Source organism: Moschus berezovskii, chromosome 8 (genome assembly GCF_049115385.1).
Source record: "Moschus berezovskii isolate FMDL1 chromosome 8, NW_MosBer_1.0, whole genome shotgun sequence".
NCBI lineage: Eukaryota > Metazoa > Chordata > Mammalia > Artiodactyla > Moschidae > Moschus > Moschus berezovskii.
Genome location: NC_142467.1, coordinates 110,552,095 through 110,564,316, shown reverse-complemented (window position 1 = coordinate 110,564,316; position 12,222 = coordinate 110,552,095). Strand labels below are relative to the sequence as shown.

The following is a 12,222-nucleotide window of genomic DNA, read 5'->3' as shown; positions in this document are numbered from 1 at the left end:
TCCCAGCAATCTTGACTCCAGCTTGTGCTTCTTCCAGCCCAGCGTTCCTCATGATGTACTCTGCATATAAGTTAAATAAGCAAGGTGACAATATACAACCTTGACGTACACCTTTTCCTATTTGGAACCAGTCTGTTGTTCCATGTCCAGTTCTAACTGTTGCTTCCTGACCTGCATACAGGTTTCTCAAGAGGCAGGTCAGGTGGTCTGGTATGCCCATCTCTTTCAGAATGTTCCACAGTTTATTGTGATCCACACAGTCAAAGGCTTTGGCATAGTCAATGAAGCAGAAATAGATGTTTTTCTGAAACTCTCTTGCTTTCTCCATGATCCAGCGGATGTTGGCAATTTGATCTCTGGTGCCTCTGCCTTTTCTAAAACCTGCTTGAACATCTGGGAGTTCACGGTTTACATATTGCTGAAGCCTACAAACAATAAATGCTGGAGAGGGTGTGGAGAAAAGAGAACCCTCTTACATGGTTGGTGGGAATGCAAACTAGTACAGCCACTATGGAGAATAGTGTGGAGATTCCTTAAAAATCTGGAAGTAGGCATATGACTCAGTTATTTTTTTTAAACAGAAAATTTAAACACTTTCTGCAGAGTATTGCAGATTCTAAAGAACGTGGAGGTAACTAATTTTAAGGCAGCATAGGTATGAGAGAGAAGCAATAGCAACCCCTAGATCACCACCACAGTCCCCCCACCCCCCCGTACTGCATCTCAGCCCTGCTGAAATCACCAAGCCCAAAAGAAAGGCTGAAGGAGAAGCTAAAGAAGAAAGAGCCCAAGGGAAGTGTGAACCAAACAAGGGATGGGCATTCTTTCCTGCTAATGTTGTTCTCTGTAAAAAGGCACCTTGCAGAAAGAGGAGGTACAAGGTGAAGCATGTGTATTTTGGTTTTTACTTTTATTTGCATTTTTGTGGCATTTATTACCAGGCCATAAGTTTTTGTATCTTCAGTTTCTTCTGTGATATCTTTTTGCTCTGTGCAACCTCCTCTTCTGGTTTAGAAAAAATCCGGTATCAGCAAGGGTCACCTCCATGTGGCAAGGAGAGCTCACGTATGGGTTGATCCGACCATGAGCTCTGGAAGTCCTGCGGGCTTTGTTCACCTGGGTGTGCTCAATGACCATCTAAGCCCTCAAGTTCAGCATTACTCTCTGCATTTCTGAGCATGTACAGTAAAACTTCAGCACTCTTTTTGGGCCACCGGCCCTGCGTCCACCCCACTGTTTGACCTGTGCACACCTACCAACTCCACCACTGTACTGATGGAACGGCACACATTGCTTCTTTAAAGCGTCCTCCTTCAGATACTTGGTGGCTTTTTGGATATGCACACCTTTAATGGCCTGGGCAGTTTCATGAACGTTCTCAGAGTGAACACAAAGATCTGAACCTCTTGATCTGCAGGATTCTGTGAGGTTTTCTGGGTCAAGTGAAGAGTGTATCATTTTTAGAGGTCACCTCAGGCAACTGACTGGAAAATGAAGGCATGTGTATTTTGTATGTTTTCCTTTTTCTGTACTTCTTGAATTACTGTTTCTATCAGATTTAATATAAATGCAAATATTTATGTTTTTAAAAGCTACTATTAGCACAAACAACCCTTCATTGTTTCAGGGAAGGATAAATATTACTAACAGATTATCTTAGAAATTAGGTTGAGATGATCATGAGGGTGAACAAGATTTTGCTTTAGAAGTATTCTTGGTTGCTAAGAGAAGGGATCCACTGATATTTATAGTTACTATAGCCGTGAAGAAAAGCAAATTATTTTTTAGGACCTCTTTCCTTTTCCCTGTGCCATCAGACTGAACTTTATGTCCTTAAACTCAGGCCTGTCAAGATCTGATTTCCTTACTCCTTTCCTCACAGGCTCCAAGTCTGGTCTTTTCAGTGACTTGGAGACCAAGTCCCTCAAAGAAGTCAGGAACCATTGTTACTGATTGTGGGTCCTCAAATTCTAGTTTTCAGGACTTCCCTCAGTTCAGCGGTTGGGGCTCCACAATTCCACTTTTGGGTGGAAGGATAGGTTTGATCCCAGGTTGGAGAACTGTGATCTTGCATGTAGCACTGTGTGGCAAAAAAAAAAAATATTTATTTTTCATTAAATTTCCTCAAATAAGATAAGGTCTGCTTGTGAAATGAGTTAACATGTTAAGTCGGAATTATTCCTCCTCTAAACTTCTGTTCAGACCATCAAAAAAGACTACCTTGGGTTTTGTAGCTTTTCCTTTTTTGCAGACCGTGGGAATAAGGGAAATTGAAAGTTGCTGCATACTATTCCTGATGACCACTCAGGATCTTCCTGAAATGTCATGAGTATAAATGAAAATGAGCTTTAATAACATAGACACAACTAGGGAGAAGCAGAAGAGGGACTGAGGAAGAGAAGGGGAAAGTGTGATTGGTTGGATTAAAATATTCCTGGGCTCTGATTCAACCTTGATAGTATATTAAAAAGCAGAGACATTACTTTGCCAACAAAAGTCCGTCTAGTCAAGGCTATGGTTTTTCCCGTGGTCATGTACGGATGTGAGAGTTGGACTGTGAAGAAAGCTGAGCGCCGAAGAATTGATGCTTTTGAACTGTGGTGCTGGAGAAGACTCTTGAGAGTCCCTTGGACTGCAAGGAGATCCAACCAGTCCATTCTAAAGGAGATCAATCCTGGATGTTCATTGGAAGGACTGATGCTAAAGCTGAAACTGCAATACTTTGGCCACCTCATGCGATGAGTTGACTCACTGGAAAAGACTCTGATGCTGGGAAAGGTTGGGGGTGGGAGGAGAAGGGGACGACAGAGAATGAGATGGCTGGATGGCATCACCGACTCTGTGGACATGAGTTTGAGTGAACTCCGGGAGTTGGTGATGGACAGGGAGGCCTGGCGTGCTGTGATTCATGGGGTCGCAAAGAGTCGGACACAACTGAGCAACTGAACTGAACTGGGCTCTGATTCCATGTCTATCAGACAACCTTCTGAGGGCTGATTCAAGCTTATTCTGATGATAAGAGAGAACTCTGAACAGTGAGTGTAAGGATTTATTTGTTGGAAATTGACATTCTAATTCTAAAATTAGGACAGAAATTCAATTATATGGAATTAAAATTATATGAAAATGCCAAGGACATAGAAAACCAAAGCAATGTTTAAAAAAAAGTTTGAAGATTTACATTCTCAGATAAAGATTTACTGTAAACAATAATTGAGAAAATATGGTATTGGTACAAGAATAAAAAGATCAATAGAAGAGCACATGGAGCCCAGAAACAGTCATACACACAGTCACATGATGAACAAAAAAGACATAACATAAATAACATATATAGTGAGGGAAGGCTAGTCTTCTAAAACGGTGCTGAGTCAACTTGTCATCCACATGAAAAACACTATCAACAAAAATTAACTGAAAATGGGACACAAAATGTAAAGTTAAAACAGTGAAATTTCTAGTATGGCAAAGCATTCTTAAATATTACATGAAAAGCATGACTCTCAAAAGTAAAAATTGATAAACTGGACTTTATTCAAATTAAAAACTTTTGCTTTAATAGGCAAGTCAGAGACTGATAAAAAACATTTGCAAAACATATCTGACAAACTTTTTTCTAGCATTAAAGAACGCCTTATACTCAACGAAACAATCCAGTTTAAAAAAACAGGGCAAAAGACAAGAACAAAGTCCAGTTTATCAATTATTACTTTTGAGAGTCATTCTTTTCATGTAATATTTAAGAATGCTTCGCGAAGCTAGATATTTCACCGTTTAACTTTACATTTTGTGTTCCATTTTCAGTTAATTTTTGTTGATAGTGCTTTTTTCATATGGATGACAATTTGACCCAGCACCATTTATAAAAGACTAGCCTTACCTCACTATTTGCAGGTATGTCTTTATTGTTCAGAATGCGAAGTCAAGTGGTCCTTAGAAAGCATCACTACGAACAAAGCTAGTGAAGATAATGGAATTCCAGTTAAACTATCTCAAATCCTAAAAGATGATGTTGTGAAAGTGCTGCACTCAACATGCCAGCAAACTGGGAAAACTCAACAGTGGTCACAGGACTGGAAAAGCTCAGTTTTCATTCCAATCTCAAAGAGAGGCAATGCCAAGTGAATAATTGCACTCATCTCACACGCTAGCAAAGTAATGCTCAAAATTCTCCAAGCCAGGCTTCAACAGTACATGAACTGTGAACTTCCAGATGTTCAAGCTGGATTTAGAAAAGGCAGAGGAACAAGAGATCAAATTGCCAACATCCGTTGGATCATCAAAAAAGCAAGAGAGTTCCAGAAAAACGTCTATTTCTGCTTGATGGACTAAGACAAAGCCTTTGACTGTGTGGGTCACAATAAACTGTGGAAAATTTTTACAGAGATGGGAATACCAGACCACCTTACCTGACTCCTGAAATCTGTATGCAGGTCAAGAAGCAACAGTTAGAACTGGACATGGAGCAACAGACTGGTTCCAAATAAGGAAAGGAGTATGCCAAGGCTGTATATTGTCACCCTGTTTATTTAACTTACATGCAGAGTACATCATGAGAAATGCCGGGCTGGAATCAAGATTGCAGGGAGAAATATCAATAGCCTCAGATATGCAGGTGATGACCAACCTTACGGCACAAAGTGAAGAAGAACTAAAGAGCCTCTTGATGAAAGTGAAAGAGGAGAGTCAAAAAGTTGCCTTAAAACTCAACATTCAAAAAACTAAGATCATGGCATCTGGTCCCATCACCTCATGGCAAATAGATGGGGACACAGTGGAAACAGTGACAGACTTTATTTTGTTGGGCTCCAAAATCACTGCAGATGGTGCCTGCAGACATGAAATTAAAAGATGCTTGCTCCTTGGAAGAAAAGTTATGACTAACTTAGACAGCATATTAAAGAGCAGAGACACTACTTTGCCAACAAAGGTCCATCTAGTCAAAGCTTTGGTTTTTCTAGTGGTCATGCATGGTTGTGAGAGTTGGACTGTAAAGAAAGATGACTGCCAAAGAATTGATGCTTTTGAATTGTGGTGTTGGAGAAGACTCTTGAGAGTTCCGTGGACAGCAAGGAGATCGAACCAGTCCATTACAAAGGAAATCAGTCCTGAATATTCATTGGGAGGACTGATGCTGAAGCTTCAAAACTTTGGCCACCTGATGCGAAGAACTAATTCATTTGAAAAGACCCTGATGCTACTACGAATGATTGAAGGTAGAAGGAGAAGGGGAGGACAGAGGATGAGATGGTTGGATGGCATCACCAACCCGATGGACGTGAGTCTGAGTGAACTCCAGGAGTTGGTGATGGACAGGGAAGCCTGACGTGCTGTAGTCCATGGGATCATAGAATTGGACAGGACTGAGAGACCGAACTGGACAGAACTTTATTGTTCATCATGTGACTGATCAACAGCAAGGTGGGTAACAAATAGACACATGAAAAGACACTCAACATATCAGCCAACAGAGAAAAGAAATCAGGATCACAATTTAGACACACCCACTAGAATAACTAAAATTGAAGGGATTTACCATACTGTTGGCAAGTATGTGGAGGAACAGGAAGAGAAACTTTTTCACTGCTGGTGGGATATGGTACAACTTACTGGGAAAACTGGTAACTTCACAAAAAGGTAAACATACACATCATATTACCTAGCCATCCTATTCCTAGGTATTTACTCAAGAAAAACTGAAGCATATGGCCACACAAAGACATTATACAGATATTTAGAGCAGCCGTATAGACCCTCAGATGGGAAGAACCCATCAACAGGTAGATGGAAAAACAAACTGTGGTATTTCCAAGTAATGAATTCAGTTCAGTTCAGTTCAGTCGCTCAGTCGTGTCCGACTCTCCGCGACCCCATGAATCACAGCACGCCAGGCCTCCCTGTCCATCAGCAACTCCCGGAGTTCACTCAAACTCATGTCCACAGAGTCGGTGATGCCATCCAGCCATCTCATTCTCTGTCGTCCCCTTCTCCTCCTGCCCCCAACCTTTCCTAGCATCAGTCTTTTCCAGTGAGTCAACTCGTCGCATGAGGTGGCCAAAGTATTGCAGTTTCAGCTTTAGCATCAGTCCTTCCAATGAACACCCAGGATTGATCGCCTTTAGAATGGACTGGTTGGATCTCCTTGCAGTACAAGGGATTCTCAAGAGTCTTCTCCAACACCACAGTTCAAAAGCATCGATTCTTCAGCGATCAGCTTTCTTCACAGTCCAACTCTCACATCCATACATGACCACGGGAAAAACCATAGCCTTGACTAGACGGACCTTTGTTGGCAAAGTAATGTCTCTGCTTTTTAATATACTATCAAGGTTGGTCATAACTTTCCTTCCAAGGAGCAAGCGTCTTTTAATTTCATGGCTGCAATCAGCATCTGCAGTGATTTTGGAGCCCCAAAAAATAAAGTCTGACACTGTTTCCACTGTTTTTCCATCTGTTTCCCATGAAGTGATGGGACCAGATGCCATGATCTTTGTTTTCTGAATGTTGAGCTTCAAGCCAACCTTTTCACTCTCCTCTTTCACTTTCATCAAGAGGCTTTTGAGTTCCTCTTCACTTTCTGCCATAAGGGTAGTGTCATCTGCATATCTGAGGTTACTGATATTTCTTCTGGCAATCTTGATTCCAGCTTGTGCTTCTTCCAGCCCAGCGTTCCTCATGATGTACTCTACATATAAGTTAAATAAGCAAGGTGACAATATACAGCCTTGATGTACTCCTTTTCCTATTTGGAACCAGTCTGTTGTTCCATGTACAGTTCTGACTGTTGCTTCCTGACCTTCATACAGGTTTCTCAAGAGACAGGTCAGGTGGTCTGGTATTCCCATCTCTTTCAGAATGCTCCACAGTTTATTGTGATCCACACAGTCAAAGGCTTTGGCATAGTCAATGAAGCAGAAATAGATGTTTTTCTGGAACTCTCTTGCTTTCTCCATGATCCAGCGGATGTTGGCAATTTGATCTCTGGTGCCTCTGCCTTTTCTAAAACCTGCTTGAACATCTGGGAGTTCACGGTTCACATATTGCTGAAGACTGGCTTGCAGAATTTTGAGCATGACTTTACTAGCGTGTGAGATGAGTGCAATTGTGCGGTAGTTTGAGCATTCTTTGGCATTCCCTTTCTTTGGGATAGACATTCTAGGAATCAGTGAATTAAAATGGACTGGAATGGGTGAATTTAACTCAGATGACCATTATATCTACTACTGTGGGCAGGAATCCCTTAGAAGAAATGGAGTAGCCATCATGGTCAACAAAAGAGTCCAAAATGCAGTACTTGGATGCAATCTTAAAAACGACAGAATGATTTCTGTTTGTTTCCAAGGCAAACCATTCAATATCACAGTAATCCAAGCCTATGCCTCAACCAGTAACGCTGAAGAAGTCGAAGTTGAACGGTTCTATGAAGACCTACAAGACCTTTTAGAACTAACACCCCAAAAAGATGTTCTTTTCATTATAAGGGACTGGAATGCAAAAGTAGGAAGTCAAGAAACACCTGGAGTAACAGGCAAATTTGGCCTTGGAGCATGGAATGAAGCAGGGCAAAGGCTAATAGAGTTTTGCCAAGAGAATGCACTGGTCATAGCAAACACCCTCTTTCAACAACACAAGAGAAGACTCTACACATGGACATCACCAGATGGTCAACACCGAAATCAGATTGATTATATTCTTTGCAACCAAAGATGGAGAAGCTGTATACAGTTAGCGAAAACAAGACCAGGAGCTGACTGTGGCTCAGATCATGAACTCTTTATTGCCAAATTCAGACTTAAATTGAAGAAAGTAGGGAAAACCACTAGACCATTCAGATATGACCTCAATCAAATCCCTTATGATTATACAGTGGAAGTGAGAAATAGATTTAAGGGACTAGATCTGACAGACAGAGTGCCTGATGAACTATGGACGGAGGTTCGTGACATTGTACAGGAGACAGGGACCAAGACCATCCCCATGGAAAAGTAATGCAAAAAAGCGAAATGGCTGTCTGAGGATGCCTTACAAATAGCTGCGAAAAGAAGAGAGGCGAAAAGCAAAGGAGAAAAGGAAAGATATAAGCATCTGAATGCAGAGTTCCAAAGAATAGCAAGGAGAGATAAGAAAGCCTTCCTCAGTGATCAATGCAAAGAAATAGAGGAAAACAACAGAATAGGAAAAACAAGAGATCTCTTCAAGAAAATTAGAGATTCCAAGGGAACATTTCATGCAAAGATGGGCTCGATAAAGGACAGAAATGGTATGGACCTAACAGAAGCAGAAGATATTAAGAAGAGGTTGCAAGAATACACAGATGAACTGTACAAAAAAGATCTTCACAACCAAGATAGTCACGATAACGTGATCACTGACCTAGAGCCAGACATCTTGGAATGTGAAGTCAAGTGGGCCTTAGAAAGCATCACTACAAACAAAGCTAGTGGAGGTGATGGAATTCCAGTTGAGCTATTTCAAGTAATGGATTACTACTCACTAAAAAATGAATGAATTTCAACCTAAAATAATTATGCTACAAGAAGCTAGTGCAGAAATAAAGTACATACTAAATAATTCTATTTATATAAAATTCTAGAAAATACAAACTAATCTATATAGTCATGGGAGCAAAGGAAACCTCTGAAAGTAATGGATATCTTCACTATCTTGATTTTGGTGATGATTTCTTACATCAAATTATCCAAACATATCAAAGAGTACATTATAAACGTGTAGTTTATTGTGTCAATCATACCTGTTCAAGAAAAAAATTTTCTGGGAGGTGGCACTACCACTTGGTTCTGCTACATTGTGAGCTCCCCTGGAGCTGGATGACTCCTTCGAGAGCCATCAGGACACTGGACGCCCCTGTAAGAGACCCTTGGGGCAAGGAAAGTTAAGTAGAGGTGATGGCAATTGACTGAGCATGTTTGGAGAACAGGGATGACTTTGTTTCCTTCCACTGCTCAACACAGCACTTGTCCTTCAGGTAAGTCCAGCTCCTTTGAGCCTCTAGCCCCTTCTCATCATTCAGGTCTAGGCATGAATATCAAGTGCCTTCACTGAGTGCCAGTTCTAAATTGGTTCCTATCCCTTATTTTGTCCTAAAGTCACTTCCTGTATTTCTCTTCTCTTCATGGCATGAATCACAATCAGAAATTCTTATTAATGTAGTTAGCTGCTGACATCCCGCAGATCCCTTTACTGGAGGTGCACCCACCCTATAGGTGCCTTAACTGTTGGTTGACATCTCACAGCTGCCCCTGAGAATGACGACTGAAATGAGAGGTGGGTGGGGGAAAAGAAGGGCACAAAAGATTGGCTCCTTTGCAGTAAGGAGACCTAACTCTGTGACACAATTTTGTACAGTTCCCTGACTAGATCTCACTAGAGCTTGTCTCCACTCGAGGCCACGTTCTTGCTTAGCTTTACCTTTTTTCCCTGCCCTGTCCTGCTTTCGTCACTTCCCCAATAAATCCCTCAAAAAATTCTCATCTCAGGCTCTGCTTCTGGGAAATCTGACCCATGACACCCTTGGTTAGCTTCAATAGGGACTATTTTGTTCATCCCCCTGGAACATATTCCTTTCTTAGGTTCTGCTCATGACCTTCTCCCCATCTAAAAATAATGAGGGAAGATCTTTGCCACACCCTAAGAACAATGCCTGGAACACAGTAGGCCCTCAGTAAGTGTGCTGAATGAATACAGGGGTCTGTTTTATAGCTTAGCTGATCTGGCCTAGAGGCATTGTGAGTCATAGCTGGTAAAAAGCAACTGAGTGGTTCAGAGATGGGGCCAGGCCCAGGACAGCAGCCTGGCATCTTGAACACATCCTCCAGGTAAGGCACGACATGTGAGGATTACGGGGGAAGGGTCCTCTGGAAAGATGCAACCTCAAGGGTGGGCCTGGTTCTATCCTTAGGCCCTATGTGGTCTTCCAGAGACATGCCCCTGAGCCAGATCTAGGGGACTACTGCCCAGGTTTGTGTGAAAAATAAGCATGTGTTGAATTAATGGAGGCCTAACAGAGGGAACCCTGCCCCAGGGTTCTTTTCAGTCTCCATGGGGCAAAGAGGAATTTAAAAGAAAACACTGTCCTCTTTCTCACACAACAGAATTAGCACTTACAGGAATGAGCAAAAGGAGAATGGGACATGTCTGTTACCTGGACTGTAGCTTCCTTGAGCATGTAGTCTGCTTGGGATAAAAGTAATGCCCAGTCTGCACAACCACTGTTGGCTCAGATCCTAAGCACAGGTCCTAGCCCATGGCACATGCCTCCACCCAACTGACTACAAGGGGCTGTGATCTAAACACACACATCAGGCTTCCCAGATGGATTAGGAATATCTTGAGGGCTTGGGACCCTCTACCCAAACCACAGCCTGGCACAAAGCAGAAGTCAGTCAGTTCAAAGTTGTAAAGTGAATAAGGGCAATAACGCTGTTGGGTATGCTAGACATCCCCCAGATACTTTGCAGAATGTAGATCTACCACTGCCTTTGTAGTCCTTCAGTAGTGCCCTCTAACCCACAGAAGGAAGTCTAAACTTTGGAGCCTGCCTGTACAACACCCTCACAGAGCACCCCGGTCTCCCTTTCCAGCTTCCTCTTCTGCTATTAATACCCTACACCGACCCTCCCCCAAGCTCTTCCTCACATGTACAACACTGGAGCCTTGCAGAGCCCTTCACTCTGCCTAGAGGCTCTCCCTTATCCACCCCCAACGTACCTGTCAAAATTCCTGTGCATCTTTACTTGCCTCTGCTATCATTCCCTCCTTCCCTAAGGGCCTATTAACCCCTTCCAGCAGCCACTCAGCACTCAAGAGCGCAGGGCTCTGGTCCTTCATCAGCCTATCTAGCCCCAAGACCCAGTGGTCTTTGGAGATGTTTCCGGGAAGACTGCTGCTAGGCGAGTGGGCAGGGATGGACTCCTCAGTGGTCAGCAGCTTGTCAGCCCCGAGCGCCGTCGCAGGCCTGAGCCCTGCCCACCAGGCCTCGTGGTTTTAGGGAATAGGGGGTGGAACAGCTCGCCTGAGCTGGCTGCTCACCCATACTTTTGCTCCCCAGCAGTGCCCCTGGCTCGCCTTTATCATTCTGGACATCGGGGCTTGAGAGGCAAGGGCGCAGCCTGAGTCAGCCGGGTCCTCTTGGCTCCGCTCCGGGCATCCGTGCGCCTGACGAGGCCCGCCCGGCCCTCACCCTGGAGGCCTTTGGGTGCCTGGCCTGGGGCTACACCAGCCGCCTGTGGGAGCAGCTGCGGCAGTTCTGGACCGACCACTGCTCGCGGCGCTTCTCACCGCGCCGCCCGCCGCTGCGCCGCCTCTCCTCCATGTCCACCTTCTACCTGTTGGACCACCAGACGCGCCAGGCGGAGCTGGGCCTCAGCTACGGCTCGCCCCGCACGCGCCTCAGCGACGAGGCCTTCGTGTTCCGCGGCGGACGGTGGACCGCCGAAGGCCAGCCAGTGTGGTCGCGGCCGCAGCTGCCCTCGCAGACCATCGCCGGCTGGCAGGCACAGGTGCGGCGAGCCAAGAGCCAAGTGCTGCTGGAGGAGAACAACTATCTGAAGCTGCAGCAGGAGCTGCTTATGGACATGCTGACGGAGACCACAGCCCGAATGCACCTGCTGGAGAAGCAGCTCGACCACGAGGCCAGCCCGGCTGCCGCGGCGCGCGCCTGGCAGAGGAAGACGCGCAAGCGCGAAGGCGCGGGCAGCCGGCCCATGCTCGAGCCGCGGGCTCCGGAGTCGCGGTGACGCAATAAAACCCGTGCGGCGCATGCGCACCTGGCTCGGCACCGCAGGCGCGTCGCTCCGGAGCGCGGGCCCGGGCCGGGCTCCCGGCGAGCGTTGCGCACGCCGCGTGCGTTCAGGGAAGCCCACTTCCGGCCTGCGGTGGAGCGGGAACTCGCCCGCCGCCGGTCTCCGGAGAATGCGATAGGGCTGTGTAGGAAGGAGTTTGCAGCCCGCTGGGAACGCGCAGTGGGAGCCAGGCTGGCAACAGGCAGTCTAGGGGGCGAGGATGGCAGGCGGCGAAAGGCAGTGACAGCGATGGCTTTCTTGGCCCAAGGGACGGAGGACACAGTTCGGGAGGCGGGGAAACCCGGGCTCAGGCCCGGAGGGTGCGGTTGGGCGGGCGGGTCAAGGACCTTGCTCTTGGCCTTTCCCTCCTTGAGGCGCTCCCTGGAGGGGTTTCAGCCAGAGTTCAGGATAAGAATGTATT

The 12,222-nt window shown here is 45.2% G+C and overlaps 1 protein-coding gene across 1 annotated transcript; it reads left to right on the top strand.

Annotated features, from left to right (window-relative positions):
* The first annotated feature begins 9,786 nt into the window (after positions 1 to 9,786).
* On the top strand, positions 9,787 to 11,756 carry CBY3 (chibby family member 3). The gene is made up of 2 exons (XM_055428791.1): positions 9,787 to 9,836; positions 11,069 to 11,756. Exons 1-2 carry the CDS (start codon positions 9,787 to 9,789, stop codon positions 11,754 to 11,756), a joined length of 738 nt encoding a protein of 245 aa, XP_055284766.1.
* Positions 11,757 to 12,222: the final 466 nt, after the last annotated feature.